General features: G+C 44.7%; 3 protein-coding genes and 1 long non-coding RNA gene across 8 annotated transcripts in view; 1 reads left to right on the top strand and 3 right to left on the bottom strand.

Annotated features, from left to right (window-relative positions):
- Positions 1 to 1,729: 1,729 nt before the first annotated feature.
- stpg1 (sperm-tail PG-rich repeat containing 1) lies at positions 1,730 to 4,558 on the bottom strand. Of its 2 annotated transcripts, XM_062445687.1 has the most exons (9): positions 3,963 to 4,558; positions 3,784 to 3,855; positions 3,593 to 3,699; positions 3,404 to 3,502; positions 3,009 to 3,188; positions 2,774 to 2,882; positions 2,506 to 2,674; positions 2,203 to 2,393; positions 1,730 to 1,936 (listed from the first exon to the last, which is right to left on the bottom strand). In XM_062445687.1, exons 2-9 carry the CDS (start codon positions 3,818 to 3,820, stop codon positions 1,863 to 1,865), a joined length of 966 nt encoding a protein of 321 aa, XP_062301671.1. In that variant the 5' UTR covers positions 3,821 to 3,855; positions 3,963 to 4,558; the 3' UTR covers positions 1,730 to 1,862. The 2 variants fall into 2 exon arrangements, with proteins under 2 accessions (XP_062301671.1, XP_062301670.1); XM_062445686.1 differs by having other exon boundaries at positions 3,784 to 4,557.
- meaf6 (MYST/Esa1-associated factor 6) lies at positions 4,116 to 8,072 on the top strand. 4 transcript variants are annotated; one of them, XM_062445688.1, is made up of 9 exons: positions 4,117 to 4,311; positions 4,937 to 5,052; positions 5,139 to 5,226; positions 5,336 to 5,381; positions 5,531 to 5,717; positions 6,858 to 6,887; positions 7,165 to 7,233; positions 7,424 to 7,457; positions 7,624 to 8,072. In XM_062445688.1, the coding sequence occupies exons 1-9, from the start codon at positions 4,222 to 4,224 to the stop codon at positions 7,636 to 7,638; spliced, it is 675 nt and encodes a 224-aa protein (XP_062301672.1). In that variant the 5' UTR covers positions 4,117 to 4,221; the 3' UTR covers positions 7,639 to 8,072. The 4 variants fall into 4 exon arrangements, with proteins under 4 accessions (XP_062301673.1, XP_062301672.1, XP_062301674.1 ...); XM_062445689.1 differs by lacking the exon at positions 6,858 to 6,887 and having other exon boundaries at positions 4,116 to 4,311; XM_062445690.1 differs by lacking the exon at positions 7,165 to 7,233.
- Positions 8,073 to 11,580: 3,508 nt separating this feature from the next.
- LOC134040580 (uncharacterized) overlaps positions 11,581 to 24,409 on the bottom strand; it is a 36,553-nt gene continuing 23,724 nt past the window's right edge. Inside the window, exons 2-3 of the long non-coding RNA XR_009932890.1 lie at positions 12,409 to 12,911; positions 11,581 to 11,898 (exon numbers count right to left, since the gene is read on the bottom strand). This is a non-coding gene — a long non-coding RNA (uncharacterized LOC134040580). The remainder of the gene's footprint in view (positions 11,899 to 12,408; positions 12,912 to 24,409) is intronic.
- Positions 13,248 to 23,967, bottom strand: LOC134040579 (four and a half LIM domains protein 3-like). The gene is made up of 6 exons (XM_062486533.1): positions 23,829 to 23,967; positions 17,554 to 17,723; positions 16,210 to 16,384; positions 15,057 to 15,226; positions 14,568 to 14,754; positions 13,248 to 13,969 (listed from the first exon to the last, which is right to left on the bottom strand). Exons 2-6 carry the CDS (start codon positions 17,707 to 17,709, stop codon positions 13,818 to 13,820), a joined length of 840 nt encoding a protein of 279 aa, XP_062342517.1. The 5' UTR covers positions 17,710 to 17,723; positions 23,829 to 23,967; the 3' UTR covers positions 13,248 to 13,817.

The following is a 24,409-nucleotide window of genomic DNA, read 5'->3' as shown; positions in this document are numbered from 1 at the left end:
TGCATCTTCTCCCTCACCCACAAATCACCCCCTTTATGTTCCCCAGTCAGCTCTTAGGGAGACGAGCCGGATCAATGAAGAGGTTCTTTGTTGATCTGATGACGACCATCCGACAGTGCTGACGGTAAAGGCATGAACTGACTGGGGTGTTTGTGTTAAACCTGGAAGTTCACAAGAAGCCGACTTGTTAGTTAAGGAGGCAAACTATCCACCTGACTGTGAATCGACACATACAACATGCATTCAGCCATGTAATAAAACTGGAGTAATTCAGAAGAAGTGTAACAGTAACTGGTTTTAACTCTTGATTATTTAGGATGAAACTTAGAGTTTTGGCCTTCTCGTTAAGACTCTGTGCTCCCATTACGGAAATATTTCTGGCATCACAGAGCGTGTTATGCAATCCTTTTGAAATAATAGTACTGCTCCACAAATTACACCTCCAATTTACGGATATCTAGCCAAGCAACAGAAATAACCTGAGTTGATACGATTAGTTATCATGCAAATGAGATGTCCTTGCCTCTTTCAGGTTAGCTCTATTTTATAGATACAAGCTATTCTCACCTCCCTACATTTCTCTTTCCATTCTCAGTTACTTCAAGACAAAGTGAAGTGATACATTGAAAGGTCAATGCTGTTTATTATTTTGTCTGTCATCTGTATTCTCTTACTTGGTCAATTAGAATGTTGTGTTGAAGATTGTCAGAGCCTCCATGCTTGTTGGCCGACAATGTGACAACTGAGTAAGATTCTACATAATTGTCAAGTTTATGGTCGGAAAGCCACATTTCCACAAGTATATGTCAAAGACATATAGTCCATTTGCCATTGAGAAACATACACACATAGTTTCTCCTCAAATCCACCAAATCCAGTCCTGTCCTGATGTCAAAAGGCAAACATGCTCTTTTGAATTAACATGTTTATACTTGCACCCTTTGACTTTCAGAGATCCTGAATCTCAGAGCATTCCTAAGGTTATGTGGTTAATTGTGACACTACAACAGATGAATAACCACATTGGGCATTTCCTTAATGGAGTTCAGATATGTGTTTCTTGATACTGTAACCATATGACCAGATATCTCTAAGTATCAGCTGTTGCAGTGTGGGAGTGAAGCATGTCTGCAGTTGTCAGGGTATCAAGACAGACAACACTGAGAATGTGAGCTTGGAAAAACCTCCAACTGCTTTTTCACAAGCAGATGGTCCCCACACTTTAATCAAAAAAACATTCCTCCTGAAATCTGTTTCTCCTCATCACATCATTCTCCAAATGTAAGACTGCGACAATAGTCTGATTCCCTTTCCTTCTGACAGTACTCAGATCTGTACACAAGGACTGGACGACTGGAGGAGGGGAAGTGATTGGAGGGGACCTGATGTGTCCATGGCTGTCCCATGCCAAATGCCCGCTGCATTGTCCACATACAGGCCTCCCCCTGCCTGCCCTCAGCAGTTGCTGTGTTCTTGTTTAGTGCCCCCAGTTGTTCCTGCGAGGGCTGTAACGCTGACTGTACTAACAGCTGACATGGACTTTGCAGCCCAGTGGATCCTATTTTAAGACATATATTCAGATCAGATTATACAATATAGGGATTAGAAGAATATATGTATTATCAAAATAACTAAGATATGTTTTGACATTAGTATTCCTCAATTCAGTTTTTTTCCATTTGGAATATAGAGACAAAGGAGCAAACTGGTTGATTTGTTTTGCGAAATAGATATTTAGGTCGTCACATACCAAGTCACACAAACACAGTCTAGTCTGAAAGGTCTGCAATCAGTGCCATGTAGTGTGGGATTAACACTTCACACAAACAAACACCCATAGACACAGGTGCTGCCAAAGAGCTTTATGCAGGAATCCAGTTCCTGGAGTGGTTGTATAAGAAGGACTGCTTTGACATCTTCTCTGGCTCATAGAAACCTGAAAGGGAAAAGGACACTGAGATTAATCGGACATTGTTTTAACTTCATGGATTTTGTGTGGATGCGTCTATTATTGTTTACATATGAAAGCTTCAATGGCTAGCACCTCTTCAGGGAAATAAATAAATCATATTTTAGTCAGTATTTGAATAGAAAATTGGCTTGAAATTACTACATTTACTCAAGCGAATCTGGGCCTTAATTGAACAGATACTCAAAGCTCCTATAGTGTGTTATCTGTATCAGTGGAGAGGGCAGTCAGACCTGGTCCTGGGGCCGCTGGGTCCTGCGTGTCCCTGGGCCATCGACTCGAGGACGACACGAACACAGCGCTGGAGACGCAGTGTCTGGACGGCTGGTCATATACCCCCAGGTCATACTGCCCGGGGCCGGGGAAGGGGGGGCTCCCGGGAGGAGTCACGGGAGCAGCTGATATCCTCAGGTAATGCCTCCTCCTTTGAACACAGTGTTTAGTGTTGGTTTCCAAGCAACGACTCACGATCATTTGAAACCTAACAGAATGATGATGATAGGACCGTGATGGTGCTATCATGTGTGTGAGCTCACGGTAGGGTGGTCCTGTTCAGGGGCTCTGGGGGGCGGTAGGGGCTGTAGGTGGCAGGTCCAGGCCCCTGGTGGGTCACTGAGGAGGGAATCCGGGCGGTGGTAGATCTGAAGCAGGAGAGGGAGATGTTGGAGCTTTTCTGACTTCCAGCATCGTTCACATTGTAGTGACCTTGAACAACATACACAAGATAACTTGCGTCAAGCAGGTTACACACAACATCATGCACTGTATTATAGATACAGGCCGTGTTTGGTGTAAGACACTTACATGGGGAAGGCCCTTTCGAGTGTAAGGTGAAAGAACTGCGTGTGGTCTTTGACAAAAACACGGACTTGGCAGAAACTGTGGTGTTTCTCTGGATTCCATCAAAACACACCTATGATAAACAAAATAAAAACATAAACATTGTATTCAGTAACATGGATTTTTTTTTTTACTTATATTTTCATACTTCATACAAGGACGAATGCTTTGAATGACTTAGAATACAGATCTTAGTTACCTTGTATTTGTTAGGGCCAGGAGAGGCCTCGTGTTGTTGCTGGAGCTGCATAGCGACGGGGGGCCTGAAGGTTCGGGAAGCCCCCCTGCCGAAGCTGTGCCTCTGGATCAGAGAGGACTGCAGGTTGTAGGCATTAGGACCTGGGATCCCCCTCTGAGGGGGGCGGGCGACCCTGACAGTCTGGAGGACGGAATCAACAGGTGAAACATCCACATCACAATCACCAATGCATCTGAACAATGCTTAATGTACAGGAAGTCACGAAATATGGATTCACATTATTAAAACTAAATGTAAATGCAAATTTTGCTGATTTGAGAGCTCACATGTCTGATAATGATAAGAAACACGTGAGGATATCTGTGTGCAGAGAGATTTCTGTGCCCATGTCTGACCTGGGATGCAAGGCCTCCAGTGCCTTTCTTGGAGTAAGATGGGCTGATAATATCAGCCTGCCTGAGAGACATGTAGGAACCTGGCCCCGGGTTCTCATCCTGAAACAGAGAACAGCAAATCAGTTCTTGGTTGTTCTGTGTGATGTTTGGCAATCGCATGCATAATTGATCATTGGTTGGGTTGCCCACCTGACAGTCTGTTAGAATAAACCTCTTGGTTTGTGAAGAGAATCCTTTTTTCTCCTCGTTGCTTATGAATACTGTTTGATATTTTGTGGGTATTGAGGATGTGTAACCTGGATCAATGTATGATAACTATTATGAGACGTCACATTTAAGAATATAACGTATTTAAGGCAGGCAAACTGACATTCACTCACTTTCTTTCAAGCCTTTAGGCCTATGCATTTTCCCCATTGCTTCAACCAGATTGTAGGGAAACAATTGCAATGCTTGTTTATGTGGTGAAGAGACAAAACCAACGAACATAAAATACACTGCAAAACATAAATGTTAACGGTGAAAAGTACGGAGATTGTTGAAATTACGTTTTTCTTACCACTGAAAAAGTGTATGAAGAAAGATAGTCAACACATGAATGTAGGCTACTAAAAATCCTCTTATGATATGTTGCCATGACAATGAGTTCGGTAAATGCAAAGAGCTGGAAGGAAATGTAAATTATTACGCTAGAACTAAGGATTCGGATTGTAAATCAGAGTAGTGGTACGCTGTCCTTTAGCGCCAGTCTGTGGTGAAACAATGTTTCGGGTCTCATTTAGGCCGCGCCACTGTTGTGTTTAGTCAAGACATTCATCATGGCGATGCATGCGAAAGCAACCCCGCCGCAGATCCCAGACACACGTCGGGAGCTGTCTGAACTGGTCAAAAGGAAACAAGAACTTGCTGTAAGCCAAACATGTATTTTAATTCGCTTTATTTCTTTTCATCCGTTTATCTAGTGGGACGTAACATTTGTAGAGCTAAAATATCCAGCCAGGTACCGTAGTTAGCCAGGCCGCTAACGAAACCTTTCTGGGTAAGTTCGTTTAGACAGCAGTGTTACACTGTGGCGGCCTACACTACGTGATATTTTAAGTCTTGCGCCGTACTCTAATGAAAACAAACGTACCTAGCAATCGAATTTCGACGACGGCCTTCTACCGTCGTTTTCTTCGCGGCCCGTAGCAAAGCTATTAGCAAGATACAATAATCAATCTAGCCAAATAGTTTCCAGCGTTACTACAATCGGCCATCTGAGGAATAACGTTACATTATTTGAGACATTTACTACTAGTAGCTAACGCCTCTCAGTCTGTATCCCGCCATGGCAGTAGTAAGCTGGCTAACTCCTAACTAGCCAGCTAGCTGCTACGGCTACAAACAACCGCATCCATTCTTTTCTGCCCTCTGTCCCGTATCACACGCCGGCGTTTCTCCCATAGTTTGCCTATTACATTTCTCGTGTGCACCACATGAAGCTAGCTAGATGGGTGATCATTTTTTGTTTTTTAACTTGAACACTCTTTTCAGGAAACATTGGTGAACTTGGAAAGGCAGATATATGCTTTCGAGGGCAGCTACTTGGAAGACACTCAGATGTACGGGAATATAATCAGAGGTTGGGACAGATACCTCACAAACCAAAAGTGAGTACGGCATGAACAAATCACTGGTCAGATATAAAGCAGTTATTTATACATGCCCGTGTAACATCCACGTTATTTTACCGTAGGAACTCTAACAGCAAGACTGATAGAAGAAACAGAAAGTTTAAGGAGGCAGAGCGCTTGTTCAGCAAGTCTTCTGTCACTTCTGTTGCGGTAAGTTCCTTGAGGAGGGTCTCTTTCAGTCTTCTAGACTCACCTGATACATATGTGGAATACTCATCTGATGCTCTAGTATGTAGATTTCCCTTTTCTCTGTCAACAGGCTGTATGTGCGCTGGGAGGAATACCGGATCACATGAATGAGAAGCGTGAGTTGTTACTTCACCTCAGATGATCACAGTCCAGCCACTAGGAGTGTTGGTCTGAGTGTGATGAGCTGGTGTTGTGTGTGACTCCTGGTGTGTGTGTGTGACCCCTGGTGTGTGTGTGTGTGTGTGTGTGACCCCTGGTGTTTCAGGAGAGCCGGGGAGTGGTACAGAGAGCGACACGTCTCCAGACCTCCAGAACCAGGAGAACGAGCCGAGCCAGGAGGATACAGAGGATCCGGACGCGGCGCTGCAGGACCTGAAGCCCCAGAAGGCCTCCGCCTCGGCGGGGAGCCACCACGGCAGTCACAAGAAGAGGAAGAACAAGAACAGGCACAGGTACCAGCCCACCCCTGGACCACCAGCACACCCCGCACACCCCTAGACCACCAGCACACCCCTAGACCACCAGCACACCCCTAGACCACCAGCACACCCCTAGACCACCAGCACACCCCTAGACCACCAGCACACCCCTAGACCACCAGCACACCCAGCACACCCCTAGACCACCAGCACACCCCTAGACCACCAGCACACCCCTAGACCACCAGCACACCCCTGGACCACCAGCACACCCAGCACACCCCTAGACCACCAGCACACCCCTAGACCACCAGCACACCCCTAGACCACCAGCACACCCCTAGACCACCAGCACACCCCTAGACCACCAGCACACCCCTAGACCACCAGCACACCCCTAGACCACCAGCACACCCCGCACACCCCTGGACTAAGACCCAGTACTTCACATGTTCCTTGTGTGATGCTGATGTGTTGCCTCCCTCAGTGCATGCTGGGTAACTGAGCTGGCAGGTAGTTGGGGAGGTTAACCAGCTGCCAACTGAGTTTTATTACAGTAACATTAGAGGAGTTGAGAGCACTCATGTTATAATACAGTAGCAATCATTTCTTTATGTTCAGCTATCACAGGCCCTCTGTTTAGTTAACTGCTGATTGCATGTTCAGGTTTGAATTAACTGCTCACCTCATGCAAGGAGCCTGGTTGTGATTTACAGTTGCAAAATCAATATACATTAGAAATTTACTTATGAAGTATGAAAAAATCTGGTTAGCAATTTAAAAGAAAATAATAAAGAAATATGTGTTCTAGCAAAAAATACATTTTCAATTCTAACAATGGATTTTTCTCATATCTGGTGAAGCTGAATGCATTTCTCAGTATTAATTTGAATGTTCTTTTTGCCGTGGTATTGATAGTAGTGTTCTACAGAGACTGATATCGGATATGCTAATGTCCCTTCCTCAGTGAGGGTCAGTGGGCATGTCTGTAGGGCCTTAGGAAAAGTGTCTTCAGGAAGGAATTTATGCCAATTTCTTAATATCTTCATAGGTTATTGTGAACATTTTACTGATGCCTGTTTCTAGACTGGTGATGATGAAAGACTGCATTACCCTGTAGTCGGGCCGGTACTAACTACTGCTGCTCTCTTCCTCCCCTAATGCTGTCCCCAGCCCTTCTGCCATGTTTGATTATGACTTTGAGTAAGTCTGAATTTTACTTCCTGCTTCCTGTGGTGCTACATCCTGTGACCCCATGTTCTCCCAGCGCTCAACACTAGCTCTGATAGTTGGCTTTGGTAGTTTTTTTTTTTCATGCCATTCTGAATAACTCTTACTCTTGAATCATGCGTTTGTATTCTGTGTTGCACTCAATAATACATTTGGGTAGAGAGCTTTCTAAACTCACCAGTAGATACCGTTTGTTTATGACAGGGGTTTAAGTTCAGCTTATTTCTTGATCCTGGGTTTCATTCCAAAGGTCAAGTTCCCCTATTCCAGCTATGAAAAAAGCTGCTCTTCCGGCCAAAATGAGATGGGCAGGCCCAAGGTGGAGTACTAATAGACATCTTTAACCACCCTAGCTGTTCATATGATCCATATGGGTTAGTCTCTCTAGCTGGAGTCTACTGTAGTGCTGATGTCTGTCATTACCATGGTTACTGTTGAGTGTTACTAACCCTGAAGGGACCTGGAAACTAAGGCTGAAATCCTCCTGTTTTTTGTGTGTCTGTTTTAAGGTTCGACATGAAAGTGAACAAGAAACCTAGGACGGTAAGTTTCTCCAGTTTTAATTAAGTGTCAACACGCTTTCCCAGTTGTGATTCCATATGGCCGTTAAAACACAATGGGCGTAACTCATTCATTCCTTGTCGTTGAGTTTCTAAATGAATTTGGATGTGTTTCTAGGGGCATTTGACATGTTCTCATCTCTCTACAGGACTATTCTACTTAATGAAGAGGATTTCTCTCCAGATTAGGAGGCCAGATTTGGACACCAGACTCTGCATCTGCAGTGAAACAGACACTCTGGATTGTGTGATCTCGTGTATGACTTTGTTAGCTGTCTTCATTTCTGCAGCTTGCATTCTGGACATGGAACATCTTCCAGCTCACGGCAGTTTGATCACTAGATTTGTCTTCATTCTTTTTCGGCAGACAAAGTGTGTATGTCCTGCATGTTGCTAAAGACCAAGGTGAGGTTGCATATGTAACTCACACCACATTGTATAGTTCAGTATTTATTATGTGACACACAAAATCTGTCTGGAGGAATACAAGTTTGACATTTTAAGTGTTTTGGAGCTGTAGACTATCCACAAATCATCTTGTACCTTTTTTTATTTCAAAATTTGTTTTGCATCCATTTTAATAAAACATGCAGAGAACCTCCTGTTTCTAGTTATCCATGTTTCTGCAGAGTGAGTACGACAGGCTCACTGCAGTTCCACGGTAGTGATCCCAGGTATAGTACAACAGCTCCTGAATACGACACACAGCTCACCTTGCTCACTGACTCCTCCCCCAGTCTCCCTCACCCAGAGTCAAACGTGACATCATGGTTGGTTTCTGCTTTACCTCACAGCTTAGCCCAGTCCAGATATAATAAGTAGGAACTGTTTACACACCGATCCATGACATCATTGCTGCATTCTTCTCTGAAAGTTCTCAGACTTCGCTTGTTTTAACAATATTTACATTTGGATTGAACCCCATAGATAAAAGCTCAGGGAACACACTCTGGAGGCAGTCCTGATTTGACATATGATACGATATACTGTAGTAAAAGGCTATATATGACATTACATGTTTTTCATAGTAATTGAGAGTAATTGTTAAGGACATTGTCAACCGTTCAGTAGCAACATGATGAATCAGATTTGCCCACCTGGTGGAGCTAGAGGCCGTTAGATCTGTAATGGCTGCTGTTCTAAAGCTCATGAAGAGGCAGCTGAACCAGTGTTCTCATCCAGCTGCATGGTTATCCTTAATCATGAGTCTTGTGTTGAGTCTTGCCATTCTCTTGGCAGTAGGATGATCCCTTAACTACAGTAAGATCTTAGTTCTGCCTCACAGAAAACTTGTGAAAAACAGCCTTTGTAGCCAAAAAAGATTTTAAAAAGCCATATTTTGCCCTGTTTTGTGTCAGTTAGTGCTTAAAGACTTGCCAGGCACCATCATACTTGACTGGAGACACCCAGCAGAAGAGACATGTTGACAGCCACAATAGAGAGGCTATCTGGGAAACATCTCTGCCAGGAATGTGTTCCTTGGTTTCATGGTGCCTCAGCGCCACACTATTTCAGAGCCACATTTCAAGAGGAATGTCCTCAAGCATCCCAGTGTTAGATCTTCCTTCTTCCTCCCAGCCTGCCCTCTCAACCACTCACCTCACAGTGATCTGTTTCTGGAGGTTGAGTCAGTCTTCTTCCTCCCAGCCTGCCCTCTCAACCACTCACCTCGCAGTGATCTGTTTCTGGAGGTTGAGTCAGTCTTCTTCCTCCCAGCCTGCCCTCTCAACCACTCACCTCACAGTGATCTGTTTCTGGAGGTTGAGTCAGTCTTCTTCCGTCAAAGCAGACCCGCTGGATCCTTGGTGAAGGGTGACTGTTGGACGTGACATGGGGTAGAAATGAGATATTGTCTAGCCCTGGTGTGGCTGTGTCTCTGAGTCTGGAGCTCTGGAACCCAGACAGGGGGCTGTGGTTGGACCAGGTTAGGTTTCAGCGTGTGAGTCATGTGAGCAATGTGTAAGTCATAGGTAGAAAATGTTACTTTAAACTGGTAACATGACCTTTTAATTGTTGTTCGGAAGGCTCTTCCAGTTCCAGTTTGAGCCATGGTTTGTGTAATGTCATGTGAAATGATAGACAGCAATATATCATCTTCTTTCTCCATAAAACAAACTGAAATTCATAAACACAGTTTTCATAAAATTCATAAACACACTGCAGGGATGCAGCTGTAATATAATTCCCACAGTGTCTTGTACTGTTGTCTGCATGTCCGTACACAGACACTACTCATTGTGTGTCTGCAGGCTACAGTGTGTCGTTGTGTTTGGCCGGTGGGTGGTCACATGTGTTATTTAGATTTGTTTAGCAGCTGCCATCGGTAAAATGCTCTTGAACACGGTCCAGAGTAGCGCCAATATACAGGGACGTCGCGGTGCTGTGTGGGTGCTGTGGGTCTACGTACACAGCCCTCCTCCTCCTCTGCTGTGGGTCTACGTATCAAACACAGCCCTCCTCCCCTCTGCTGTGGGTCTACGTATCAAACACAGCCCTCCTCTCCCTCTGCTGTGGGTCTACGTATCAAACACAGCCCTCCTCCCCTCTGCTGTGGGTCTACGTATCAAACACAGCCCTCCTCCCCTCTGCTGTGGGTCTACGTATCAAACACAGCCCTCCTCCCCTCTGCTGTGGGTCTACGTATCAAACACAGCCCTCCTCCCCTCTGCTGTGGGTCTACGTATCAAACACAGCCCTCCTCCCCTCTGCTGTGGGTCTACGTATCAAACACAGCCCTCCTCCCCTCTGCTGTGGGTCTACGTATCAAACACAGCCCTCCTCCTCCTCTGCTGTGGGTCTACGTATCAAACACAGCCCTCCTCCCCTCTGCTGTGGGTCTACGTATCAAACACAGCCCTCCTCCTCCTCTGCTGTGGGTCTACGTATCAAACACAGCCCTCCTCCCCTCTGCTGTGGGTCTACGTATCAAACACAGCCCTCCTCCTCCTCTGCTGTGGGTCTACGTATCAAACACAGCCCTCCTCCCCTCTGCTGTGGGTCTACGTATCAAACACAGCCCTCCTCCCCTCTGGCCAAACAAGGCCAGATCCACATCCCCACTAACAGGGTCAAACGTTTTTAAGAAGAAGTCATGGGAAAGCCAGGGTCATAGAAACATGATCTCATGTGATTGGGGGTTTTGTGAGGATTCAAATAAGTCTTGATGCAGGGATTTTCAGTTTATGGATCGTTGGAATGAACTCATAGACTTGCAGCGACATATGAAGCAGAAAAGTTTAGGGTTATATATAATTTTTTTTAAATAATTTTTTACTTTTCCCCCCACACACAGTGAAAGGAGAGGAGCGAGGAGGAGAGGAGAACAGAGAAGCCTAAAACAGAGTAGATGAAAGCAGTGTCAATAGAGCACTGTTGAGTTTAGTACATTTAGTCATTTAGCAAAGTGGTTCCCAACCCTGGTCCTCAGGGCACCCCTGTCCTGTATGTTTTATATGTTTCCCTGCTCCAACACACCTGATTCAAATGAATGAGTCGTTATCCAGCTCTGCAGAAGCCTGCTTATGACCATTCATTTGAATCAGGTGTGTTGGAGGACAGGGGTGCCCTGATCCAGGGTTGGGAATCACTTATTTAGCAGACGCTCTTATCCAGAGCGACTTACAGTAAGTACAGGGACATTCCCCCGAGGCAAGTAGGGTGAAGTGCCTTGCCCAAGGACACAACGTCATATTGCATGGCCGGTAATTGAACCGGCAACCTTCTGATTAATAGCCCGATTCCCTCACCGCTCAGCCACCTGACTCCACTAGTAGTCCTCATCAAGTGCTTATCAATGGCAAACCTATTTTAGAAAAAAATGAACAATATTTTTTCAAGCGTTTAAAAACTTTTTTTTCCAAAAATAAATGTCAAACCTTTCATAACTTTTTTTCCAAAACTTTTTTTCAACCTTTCACACACACCTTTTTTTCCACACACAGTGAAAGGGGAGGGCAGAGGAGGACAGAACAGAGAAGCCTAAACTGAGTAAATCAGATCAGAGCAGAGTACAATAGAGTCCTCATCAAATCTGCCATTTTGAAGCCTGGCTTCAAAATGTAAGAAGTAGAAAGTACAGAAGTAGAAAGTACAGATATCTGTGTAAAGAGTGAAAGTAAAAAGTTGACAGAAAAATTTATAGTAAAGTACTGATACCATAAAAAGTATTTGTACTTTGTTAGTTCCCATCTCTGTGCAACACCAACAAACAGAACAACAATTATTCAGTTCAAGATGCGGATGTTGGTGACATCTTGCTTTGCTTCACATTGTTCACAATGAAAGTGTTTGTTCTGGTCAATGTTGTTTCTCACTGGACTTCAGGGGAAAGTCACATGACCACAGCAGCCTAGCCATGCTTCTGTGACACTGTGATCACAAACTTTAGAACGGTAACAGGTCAAAGTTAGTTAATAAGTTAATGTCTGCTTTAACCCTTGTGTTATCTTCGGGTCATTCTGACCCATCAGTCATTGTGACCCACCGTCGTATTGCGACAAATTTACCGCATACAAAGACAAAGTGAAGCATTTTCTTTTAACCCTCGTGCTGCCTTCGGGTCACATGACCCAAAGGTTCATAACGAACCATTGTTGTGTTTACCCAATTTTACCCAATACAAAAACAAATAAAAATAATTTTCTTTTAACCATTCCAATGTGGGGGGTCTGAGACAGCCCGACAGTTAAAAGAAAATGCTTCACTTTGTTTTTGTATGAGGTAAATTTGTCGCAATACGACGGTGGGTCACAATGACTGATGGGTCAGAACGACCCGAGGAGAACACAAGGGTTAACAGCTAGGCTGTCTCAGACCCCCCACATTGCAAAGGTTAAAAGAAAATTATTTTAATTTGTTTTTGTATTGGGTAAAATTGGGTAAACACAACGATGGTTCGTTATGAACCTTTGGGTCATGTGACCCGAAGGCAGCACGAGGGTTAAATAGTATTACTATTGGTCGCAATATATACACAACAGGAAGTAAGTTACCCATCAAGCAAATCCTGGAACTGTTATTTTACTACTGTGGACTTTTTGATAACATTGTACATTCATCCTTAATGGCACAATATTCAAATTTAAGATCTTTATTTCATGCAAAAGTGCAGATTGTAACAATTATAACATACAATTATCTTATTACTGGTAATAAAAAGAATAGTGTTACAGTAAAGAAGGCACACAAATTGTGTTATAGTGACATAAAACCTCTCATTACCAAATAACACAAATGTGACATTTTTAGTTTTGGAATAAAATATACTTTTGTATACTTGCAAAATCATATTGTACAAACTGTGCGTCTACCTATCGTCTACTAGGTAATGACACACTTTGGCATCACCTATATTTCCTTCTCCTTTGATGCTTTGTCTGTTTGAAATCCTTCTGAAGAGACCATAAACACAGACCACACCTGTCTGAAGACGACCTGTCTGAAGAAGACCTGTCTGAAGAAGACCTGTCTGAAGAAGACCTGTCTGAAGAAGACCTGTCTGAAGACCTCTGGTCCTCCCATGGGTCTTCTTCTTTATCTTCTCAGGTACACTTCTCTCGGGTACTCTTCTCTCGGGTACTCTTCTCTCAGGTACACTTCTCTCGGGTACTCTTCTCTCGGGTACTCTTCTCTCGGGTACTCTTCTCTCGGGTACTCTTCTCTCGGGTACTCTTCTCTCGGGTACTCTTCTCTCGGGTACTCTTCTCTCGGGTACTCTTCTCTCGGGTACACTTCTCTCGGGTACTCTTCTCTCGGGTACTCTTCTCTCGGGTACTCTTCTCTCGGGTACTCTTCTCTCGGGTACTCTTCTCTCGGGTACTCTTCTCTCGGGTACTCTTCTCTCGGGTACTCTTCTCTCGGGTACTCTTCTCTCGGGTACTCTTCTCTCGGGTACTCTTCTCTCGGGTACACTTCTCTCGGGTACACTTCTCTCTGAGTTTTCCACATGTATCTCTGGGCATTAGCTTGTAAAAAGAGAGCTTTACTAATAACATGTGACCGCTTGATTCCTATAAGTCAAGCAAGATTTTTTTTGCAAGAACACAAGATAAACATTTTAAATATATGATGAAATGATACATGTAATGGCTATAAGACATCTGCTGTTCTCTGCATTTAGACTGTACATACATTTCAATAAGCTTTGTTTGAAACACAGTCAACAACAAAGACATGCATGCAATACAAAAATATTCCACTGTGATTGTATACTCTAGGGTACTCGAGGGTCATCGGTAGCGTACACGTGGGGTTAAAGGTTAAAGGTTAAGAGGCTGTTTAGGTCTGGTAATGAAACACTGCATCTGATTGGTCAGCCGTGGCTCCGGGAGGTGAAGGGCGAAGCTCATTCGTCGCTGTTGCAGTCTTTACAGAGAATGAGATCTCGGTCTGGGAAGAAACCGGCGCCCACCAGCGACACAGAGCAGCGAGAACACTTGAAGCAGGGCTGGTGCCACTGACGCTCCTGGAACGACACGTACTTCCCTTCCCCGAACCCTGGAGGGAAACACAACATCTCACATGACAAACACAACATCTCACGTGACAAACACAACACCTCACGTGACAAACACAACACCTCATGTGACAAACACAACAGCTCACGTGACAAACACAACATCTCATGTGACAAACACAACACCTCATGTGACAAACACAACAGCTCACGTGGCAAACACAACACCTGTCGTGTCAGATGCTGAAACATGGATGAATGATGCCTCTCGCCTCCTCAAAACAAGGGCACATCTCACACAGACACAAAGATTCCTAACATTAAGCTCAGTGGATATCAAAATTTAACTACGACAGTACTCATAGGACTTAATAACACACACAGATCTGCCAACTCTTTGGGTACTCTGTGTTCTAAATGAACGCCACAGGCTGTCCTGGCGTTGTCTGTGCTGTAGGGTGCTTTGCCTCTCTGCCTGGACTGGTAGAGAATACCAGGATTAAGCAAGACTTTGTTTTCAGATTCATCACCAATAAATCATTTCTACCACATCCATGTGTTTGTTTTCAGTTCGACAACTTTGGATTTGGCCCAGAGTCTCTCAAAGACCGTGGCACAAAAGAGTGTTACACAACGAACCTGTGATGGCGGTGTTGCAGACGGCACACTTCTGTGCGTACAGGTTGCTGAAGCACTTGACGCAGTAGGGGCTGTCTCCCTGGGAGGTGAAGGGCTGTCCCGCCAGAGGGGTCTTGCAGCCCGTACACAGGAAACACTCCTTGTGCCACGTCTCGTCCTTGTAGGTCACCCCTCCCTGAGCCAGCGTCTGTGTGAGGGATCCACACATAGAACCATCAACAACCGGGCCCACACCTGTGACAGCTCCATGTCTCATGAACGCATCGACACCAGTAACAATGCTGGGGGGGGGGGGGGGGGGGGTTTTCATGCTTCATTGGGAAGTTTTTTTAAATGAAGGGTGACAAGAAGGGCAGGGAGAGAGAGAGAGGAAGACCTGTAGCAAAGGGCCAGGTCAGATTAGAACCCGGGAAACTGTGGTAAGACCTCAGTATACATAGTGGCACCTTTTCACCCTGGTGGCTGTGTTGTGAGGGACTGGTAGCTCACCTTCTTGCAGTGTGTGCATCGCGGGGCAAACCTGCCCTCGTAGCAGGGGACGCAGTAGTAGAAGTCCTTGTCTGGGATGAAGGCCTGGGCGCCGATGGGCTTCTCACAGCCGTGACACAGGAAACAGTCCTCGTGCCAGGTGGAGCCGCTGTACTCCAGCTTCCTGGAGCCTGAAGGAGAGAGAAAAAGAACGGAAATAAAAGGATAGAAAGGGGGGAGAAAAGAGAGAGGAGAAAGAGAGAGGAGAGAAAGAAGGAGAGAGTGCAAGGAAGAAACAGACTACAGTTTGACAGTTGCTAATTTGTGTGCCAGGTTAGCTTCTACGTTCTTGGGGAATGTCACACACCTTTTGGTTTATTACACACACCTAAAGTGTTCTAACACGCAAACTGAGAACATGGCAGAGATGATTCACCAATGACTACAGACACTTCGCTTTCGTTTATATAAAGCCAACTAGCCCTGACAAGCTGTGAGTACCACATAATAGGCAGATACAAACGGGATAAAAAAGACGTAATACAAATATTATTGTGTGGTTTTCAACATTTAATGTACTGTTATTCCAACTGAATAAGTGCACAACTTTTTAAATGTCTCAAACGCGCACTTCAAGTGGGTAATAAAAGAAGCAAATTGAAAGCGTCATTCATGCGTCTGAAACTGAACATTAGATCTCTTTATCACGGCCTGTGTTTTACAAGCCTTGGCAGTGAAACTGGTAGGAAGGTCAGACTGCATTTCTAAGTGGGGCGAGGGGGCAGTGTAGCATTTAACTGCATTCCAACACACGGTACAAAGCTAACAAAATGGACACCCAGTTCTGAAGAAACACAGAAATAACACCCCACCCTCCCCAGACATCCGACACCCCCACACTGGTGCTGTGCCACGCCGCCACAAAGGCCCTGGGGGTTCAACTGCCTGGAAGGGTTCCAGTGGAGCTTCCAGTGGAGCAAACACACTATCACACCGTCACATCTAAGCTGTCACACCCTGCAAAAGCAGAACTCGTTAGCCTCTTTGTGTCTCCCACACCTGTGTGACAGCTCATCCCCTGAGAGACTGTGACAGCCTGCACGTGCTGCCAGGTGAAGGAAACCAGGTGATGGTGCGATCACAACCCTACTGCATCATGGGAAGTGTAGTTCACCTGGCATGACGGTCTTGTCGCAGGCCACGCATTTAGAGGAGAACTCGTTGCAGTAGCAGTCGTTACAGACCAGCGCCTCATCCTGGCTGGTGAAGGGTTCGTCTGCTAGCGAGCGTTCACAGCGGAAACACCGGAAACAGTGTTCATGGTAGTGTCTGTCCTCGTAGAACAGCTCCTGGAGGAAGGAGATAAACAGGATTAGGATGGGGAGAGAGAGGGAGAGAGGGGGGGGGGGAGAGGGAGGGAGAGAAAGAGAGGGAGAGACAGAGAAAGGAGGGAGAGAAAGGGAGGGATAGAGAGGGAGGGAGAGACAGAGAAAGGAGGGAGAGAGAGAAAGGGAGGGAGAAAAATAACAGGGAGGGATAAGAGGGGGAGGCAACATGAAGAGAGCTAGTGCAGGGCGTTCCACACAGAGAACATTAGAGTTTAAGAGACTGTTGACCACCGTCAAACCTTGTAATCTTTACTGGTTGCAATCTTGACCTCTGACAGTCTGTTAGAGGCAAACTATGTGCTGTTGAACATAGTTTTACTCTCCACAGTCATCAGTATCCAGGAGTAAATACTGAAGCCCTGCTCATGGGGAGTATGCTGCTTGTGTTTGAGTTTAGCTGCAGAGCAAGCAAACACTGTTAGATAAACACCCCCTATTATTAATGATTCCACTATGGTCTGGGTGAAGGAAGACAGGTCTGATGTATGGCTTTTCTCAGAAACAGCCCCATTGGAGAGAGCAGGACAGCGGGGGTGATGTACTGTGTGGAGGAAAGAGAGCCAAAGAAAGCTGGGTGTATATTTACTGCTTCTCCTTCTGAGAGAGTCCATAAGTCACGGGTCACTGGCTGCCCGTGGCGCACATGGGTGTTCCTCATGTTTGGAAGAGAGAAGAAACCAACAGGTCTCTATGTTGGCAGGACGCGACTGGACATGACGCCAGACTACCAGGCACTGGACATTTACATTTAGTCATTTAGCAGACGCTCTTATCCAGAGCGACTTACAGTAAGTACAGGAACATTCCCCCCAAGGCAAATAGGGTAAAGTGCCTTGCCCAAGGACACAACGTCATTTTGCACGGCCTGGAATCTAACCGGCGACCTTCTGATTGATAGCCCAACTCCCTAACTGCTCAGCCATCTGACCCCAGACATGACACCAGACTACCAGGCACTGCACATGACGCCAGACTACCAGGTATTTCATCAAAGTACTGGAAACAGTATGCACCAAACCTAAAATAAATGAAGACTCACACACTCTCACACACTGAAATTCGGTTCAGTTCTGGAGACGGAGAACGCACGTATCTCTTCCGCCACGCACACACACACGCACACAGCTTACCCTGGCATTGTGTCCGATGAGTTGCTTGCACTCCTGGCAGGTGTTAGCATACAGGCGATCATAGCAGGGGATGCAGTGAGGAACGTCCTCCAGCTGGATGTATTTGCGTCCGTACAGGGACTCCTTGCAGTTCCCACAGTCAAAAGGCTCACTCATGGCCGATTCAGCTCCTGGAGAGAGAAATCACAACCTGAAGGTGATGTTGGCTGGGGGGATGAGAGCTGGGAGAGAGTGCAGCAGAACAATGAACGAATGAGGGAGAGAGCGAGAGAGCAAGTGAGTGAGGTGACCCAGGAGGTACACAGACGAAAAAAAGGCCAATTCGCTTTTCTTATTTCATCTATCATGTGTTTTTCTTTAAGAAATTGAGAAAGGGCTGAGTATACATTTCAATGGAAAAGTTGTGACCAAAATAAATATGTAATCTAACATTCTCCTGTGTTCTCCTCTTGTTCTCTTGTGAATTAGTTGCTCCTCTCACATCCTTTTCCTACCCCCCCTCATTATAAGGAAATATTTTATGGCAGTTTTAGCAATAAATAATATTAATTGCAGACTAAGCTATGATGACACAGCTTTTTCTATGTCAAAGGCTTGCCTTTGAGACTCTAGTCCTCCTGAAAATAAGGCAAACAGTTACAGTGTTTCTCACCTCAGCACGTGTTTTAGCTGGGTCGTAGCTCAAGTGTCTTGCAATTGCATGTTCAAGAAAACAATTTCGGGAACTTACCAAAGGCTCCATCATACATACAAATGCAAGCAACACTGGGCGACTTGCCAATGACCAATGTTTTTGCCAAAATGGGCATACATTTTTCTGACCATAAGACTCGTCGCCATCATACATGGAATAACAGAATCATTTGGGAGTTCTGCATTATTCCCCTGGCCAGCGACGACACCAGCCAGCGACTCTTAAGGCACACACATATAAATGTTTCTCTTGGACGAGGGTTTGTTTACCATTTCTTTCCGTCTTCTGGGTAAAGAAAGACTTGAAAGGCTTTTAATACATCAGAAGCTGGCCAGGATGGTGAGCAGCAGAGAGGCAGGCTGTGTTCACGAGGGGGGGGCCCTGGGGGGGGGACTCAGAAACACGTCACATGGTCCCTGAAGCAGCGCTACGCTCCTCATGAAGGTTCTTGGTTCCACCTGTGAGCAGCTGGCCTGACACGGGCCAGATGAGCCTCGGCTCATGAAAGGAATCTCACAGAGCAGATATTTTACAGGTCTTGTGGTTAATGTTTGAACCCACAACTTGGTTACACCTGGTCCCTTAAACGCCAGCCTGATCGTCTGGCTAACACATTCCACATGAAGAACTCAATGTTTAAGTTAGAACAACTAATCAATGCAAGTACAAACTAATCTACAACTCAGAAATGTTTTAAGACTTAGATTTTACAAACCTCATAAGTCACAGAGGCATCTGCCTTTGTGTCCTCCCTAACAAGATGGCCTCTGCTTTAGTCAAAGGCACAGGGATGGAAACCAAAACATGAATGAGCCCAAACCAGCCGTGTCTGTTTGGACTCACTTCATGGCCTGGCCGGGGGGAATCTGTGTGACTTCCCTCGCTGGTGTCAAGAGGTGGATGTTTCTATTCTGGGCCATCCATCTGTAGAACGGCTGCAGCACTGATACAACAATGGGCTTCCTTCCGGCCTTGGTTTTAATGTCTTACTGCGTGACAACTTCTGCAAATGCATTCTCTGCTCTGCAGCTGTTGTGTCCAGTTTTAGACACTGGAACTTTATCGTGATGATTCACATCAATTGTCCATTAAAAAAAATTACAAATAATAATCTTGCACTGTTTACAGTGAGACACTGCATTTTCTCTTTAAATGAGATAGATCTTTCCTCTGTTCCAGCCCCCTAGGGCTGTTTTCACTCCAAACTGACACGTCATCTAGACCTCCTGCTGTAGTTACCAACAACAAGGACATTTTCACATTCTTTTGGAGTGAAATGTCTCACCCAACACGATTTACATATGTACGGAAGCTCTGCCTCATTGATCTGTCTGAGTCACGGCCGAGGTCATGCCAGCCTGGGACGACATGAGACCAAGTCAACAGCCACGTTCCAGATCCTGTAACCCTGTTAGCCTTCAGCGTGTTAGCCTGCAGCTTTTTAGCCTTCGCCTTGTTAGCCTTCAGCATGTTAGCCTTCAGCGTGTTAGCCTCCAGCGTGTTAGCTTTCAGTGTGTTAGCGTTCAGCGTGTTAGCCTTCAGCATGTTAGCTTTCAGCGTGTTAGCCTGCAGCATGTTAGCCTGCAGCATGTTAGCCTTCACCGTGTTAGCCTTCAGTGTGTTAGCCTTCAGCGTGATCAAAGATGGGCCCAGACTGAGCAGGGGGGAGACGGACATCTCCTTCTACAGACATCTTCTTTGTTCATTTCGAACCACATAAAACAGATCATGCCATACCATTTTCAGTCAGATGTTAAGACAACCAGACATACATCAGAGAGGTGTTTTTCCTCCTCAAGCACGCTGCTGAAAGAAGTCTGCATCTCATACTCACCAGTAGGCCCATAGGCATTCTTAGTTAATATATGTATATAGAATATATACTCTGGTGAGAGATTAAAGACATCGACTAAAAGCTTTACACTGTAAGCCAGACAGTAACACTCTTCAAACTTGGTCGACAACCAGACCTCTTTCTGTCTCTCCCTCCTTCCTCCCCCTCTCTCCCACTTCCTCCCTCTCCCTGCCTTTCCTTCTTTCCCTCCCTCTACCTCTCACTCTCACTCCATCTGTCTCCCTCCATCTGCTTCTCTTTCATCCTCCCCCTCTTTCTTCCCTTCAAAGCATGGTGTTGTTCTTCTAGCACCAACCTGAGAGTATTCAGAGCAGTGCCAGCTCGACCTGCAGGTGATTTCTGAGGCGGTGTGCTACTCTGCTCATGTTTCCCAACAGGGGAATCAAGGTGTCCATGCTGCTTTACAAACACAGACCAAACATACCTCTACAAACATACTACAAACTATTAAAACACTTTTTGAGTTTCATGTTGTTTAATTGTAACTTGTTTAACTGCATGCTCTTATGGTTCTTCCCTTTGGCACTTATTTGGTTTCTCACAATGTATGCTTCATGTTTTGGCTGCTCGCAATATTTGGGGTTATCTCGTTGTTATGATCAGTGACCTATGCACTTTTGTAAAGCTCGGAAGCTTGGATAAAAGCGTGTGCTAAGTGCATAAATGTAAATGTACTGGCCCTACATGTTGGACTGGTGGCTTCACTCGGACATTTCTCTCTAGCAGAATCATATCAATACAGGTACAGAAACAGCTACAGACACAACTGCAAAGCTTCCCAACGAAGGGGAATTCTACCAGCAAGAGAGACCAGTAACAGTACCCATGAAAGGCTTTTACCTGCACTCTTAAAATGATTTAGCGCACAGGCTCTCCGGTGTGTCCTGCTCGACACAGTGGCCTTGTGATGTACAGTACTTTAGAAAACAGTCTCGTCCTTCCAAACAGGAGAGAACTTTACAACTGAGTAATGCAGTCAGCTCTTAAGCAGATTCAGTTAGACTCTTGACTGCTCCTAGATACCAAAGAGTTGGGTCAATAACAGGAAAAGGGTAAATCATGTCATTAAAGGACCACACTTGTTTTTTTGTTTTTTTTTTACATTTTGATTATGCTATATCCCATACCGTTCTAACAGAGAAGACTTCTGACTTCAGAACAACTCCTACTTTGTAGGGTTGTACAAGAGAGTTTATGAGGAATGTCAATACAGTCACACAGCTCCATTCTACCCTGGGAAATGTAACACTTTCATGGTTAGGGGCAGGAATACAGGCAGAAAAGGAAACCCTGGTTCCTAGTAGCTACCAAATGACTACACTGCCCTTCACCCCAGCACAACAAGCCACTGTGGAGTTATTCTGCCGGATCACAAGACTACCATGGCACCAAGCACATACATAAAAATAGTATTTGTATTTACTTTGAAGGGAGTTCTCATCAATTCAATGTGGTCTTGCTGCTTCAAAGATTGACCGTTTACATTGTTATCAATTTGTTGTGTTGCTGGGTGACGGTGACTTGTATCTAAACTACATCAAAAAGTCTGACAGTTTATTGTAAGTTTATGGTTGTAAAAAAAAGCAACAACATATTGTTAGTATCTTTTGCGCAAACTAGCTTTTTGTAAGACTGTTTTACTTGTTATAATTTTCTGTAGGAACTTGACTCAACACAAGTAAACAAAACTGCCCTGGTCAACACAATTAGCTATGATTATCCAGAACAAATATACATGTAAACATATTTCCCATCCGCTGATGTGAGCCAGAAGGACGTCCAGTCAGAAGATCAGCCCCACTGGCCCTGGTGTTCACAATATCAGCATGTTTATCTTCCCAGAAGCCCCAGCACTCCTACGGCCGTGTCTGATTTATTTATCTCACATGAGGAGGAACATCTCCATGTGCAAGCAGAGCCAGAAGACTGAGGTGTATTCTGGAGGCGAGACAGCTGGCATCATCACAGCGCCAGGAGAGGAGCTCATGATGGTGGTGTTGTCACTGGTCACAGCAGAGGTTGTGTACCTGCTGAATGTCCACTAACTGAGGCTGATGTTCCCTGTGAGGAGTCAAAACAAGCCCTTCAAAGGTCCTCCACAGACAGGGAACAGGAACACAGCCGTGATGGAGGACTGACTGACTCTTCTGAAGGATCCTGATGGTCAGGTTCTGATCCGTTCAGCCTGATCACCCGTCTATCTGCCCTGACTAGCCGATGTGTCTGGCTGTTCTCCAGTGATTGTACTCAGGCTCAACCTTCGCCAAATAAGGAATGTTTAAGGAATGCGGCTGTGGTCAAAAAGTAACAGAATCATGTGTTTCCAATGTTGGAACAAAAAAAACTTGAACAAATGCACTTTTCTTCTTTTCCAGAAAGGCAAATTCCTTTCTCTAAAAATAATGGTGGAGTTCTTTCTCAGCCAACATCGACTGCTTGGTCACAGCAGGATAAATAGCCAATGACTTAATCATGAGTTCATTTGATCGGAACTGAATTGAACATGATGTTATGTATACAGATTTGACTGAAAACATGTGGAAACTATTTCCATTAGATCCCATGAGTGCTGCAGCGAAGTCAACACATGACATCACAGGCTGCTGAATGGCTTATTGAGGTGGGTTGCTGAATACAATAAATTATATAGCAAAGAAATTCCAGTAAAGATCCCTAATAATAAAACAGATCTTTAAATGTTGAGCTTTGAACTCAGATGAACTGATACATGGTTTCATGTACACATATGCAATATGGCTATCCTATTTAAACATGTCATGCAAATAATGTGATGTGATAGTTGATACAGCAGGTTGTTTAAATATGTATTTAACCAACCAATTAATTAAAATGACAAATTGCTCTGGGTTAGAAACCCTCCTTGGTAATTTTGCGATTGGCTCAATTCAGCACTAACTCAGACTCCCCCGTCCTGGTTTCCTTCTTCTAAATAAAGACATCCTATGCGGGTGTTCAAACGGGGGGTCGGATGTGACAGCCTATGGATATTTACTGGCTTAGGAAACAGGCAGGGAAGGAGTCGATAAGGAACAGGTGATGTAGAGCTGGGAATCCTTACAGGGGTGAACATAAGAGACTTTGGATAAGAGCGTCTGCTAAAATATGACTAAATGAAAAAAGACTAAATGTGAACATTTTCCAAGGACCCCCCCCACAATCGTAACACCCATTCAGCATACCCTTTGTGCTCTTAACTGGACACAATATGCTTGTTTTATTGGTGCAACTGGTCCCCATCTGTATATTTTTCACTTTTTAATGATACAGCACAATTTTCCAATGTTATAGTTTATGGCAAATGTTTTCGCGGACCCCTTGGCTATGGTTCACTAAGGGACCCCACTTTGAGAACCACTGATGTAGAGTATAAGTCCATTCATTTCTTGAAACTCGACTTTCTACTGTCTGGCTGTTAATCATGTAATGTCTCATGTCTCCATGTTCTATATTAACATACCTACTAGTGTTTATATCTCCTTGGTCACATTTTTTTTAGTCGGCTAAATGTGTCTTCCAGCATTCCTATGGATAGCTCTAGTTAAACCTCTCATTCAATGACTTTCTTATACTCGTTCTTAGCCTAAATCGTGCGTACAATGTACAGCAGCCTAATGTGTCTTTGTTGTTTAACTACCGTTCTATTTTGTACCATCTGTTGTAGACAGCAACTATATAAAATATAGAACTAGACTGGTCAAAACTTACCAAAACGAAAATCGTCTTTTTAGGCTCTGGTAAAACCGTCCGTACGATTTAATTTTCCGGGAGTTTTGAGACGCTCTATCAGGCAGCCAGCTCAACACGCATGTACAGAGCCGTCATAGTCGCAGGGGGCCCAGTTCCAAACACCGCCCCTTTATCTCACTTTACTACAGAGGCAATACCTGGTGTAAAAAAAAATTGGTCTACTCATAACTGTCACGTATTAGGGGGTCAGTTATATAGACGATAAGCTAAACTAACTTGTCAAATTATTAGTCTTTAATCAGTGTTGTCAAACGATTTAAAATGCAATTCCATTAGACCCATTTAATGCTGGGCTACAAAATGCTTGGAGTTCTGAAAATAAAGAAACATGAGTTAGTACATGAGTTGCCTAAAGCCAGCTGCCATATATTAGCATTCAAGACTGAAAGCTGTTAGGCCTGTTTAAAAATGTCAAAAATTAACTTCCCATAGGCCGTTATTGACTCGTTATTGTTTCATAGTCTCCATTACGGTTCCTTGCGACTCATGAGGAGGTTTCTATCTGTCATCATGAGAAACTGCACGACTCCTAAACAGCC

Source organism: Osmerus eperlanus, chromosome 20 (assembly GCF_963692335.1).
Source record: "Osmerus eperlanus chromosome 20, fOsmEpe2.1, whole genome shotgun sequence".
NCBI classification, from domain to species: domain Eukaryota; kingdom Metazoa; phylum Chordata; class Actinopteri; order Osmeriformes; family Osmeridae; genus Osmerus; species Osmerus eperlanus.
Note: the sequence above shows the minus strand (reverse complement) of the source record. Positions and strands in the feature narration are given on the sequence as shown.

Bases quoted from the DNA above. Each gene is read 5' to 3' on its own strand.
- stpg1 (XM_062445686.1), bottom strand. From the start codon at position 3,892: ATGTTCGTTGGTTTTGTCTCTTCACCACATAAACAAGCATTGCAATTG. The intron at 3,503-3,592 runs GTGGGCAACCCA...TCTCTGTTTCAG, and splicing joins TTATTCTAACAGACTGTCAG to GATGAGAACCCGGGGCCAGG. The intron at 3,189-3,403 runs GTCAGACATGGG...TCCGTCCTCCAG, and splicing joins CTGGAGGCCTTGCATCCCAG to ACTGTCAGGGTCGCCCGCCC.
- meaf6 (XM_062445688.1), top strand. From the start codon at position 4,222: ATGGCGATGCATGCGAAAGCAACCCCGCCGCAGATCCCAGACACACGT. The intron at 5,227-5,335 runs GTAAGTTCCTTG...CTCTGTCAACAG, and splicing joins CTTCTGTCACTTCTGTTGCG to GCTGTATGTGCGCTGGGAGG. The intron at 5,718-6,857 runs GTACCAGCCCAC...TGCTGTCCCCAG, and splicing joins AAGAACAAGAACAGGCACAG to CCCTTCTGCCATGTTTGATT.
- LOC134040579 (XM_062486533.1), bottom strand. From the start codon at position 17,709: ATGAGTGAGCCTTTTGACTGTGGGAACTGCAAGGAGTCCCTGTACGGA. The intron at 15,227-16,209 runs GTGAACTACACT...TCTCTCCTTCAG, and splicing joins CGACAAGACCGTCATGCCAG to GCTCCAGGAAGCTGGAGTAC. The intron at 14,755-15,056 runs GTGAGCTACCAG...TCCCTCACACAG, and splicing joins GATGCACACACTGCAAGAAG to ACGCTGGCTCAGGGAGGGGT.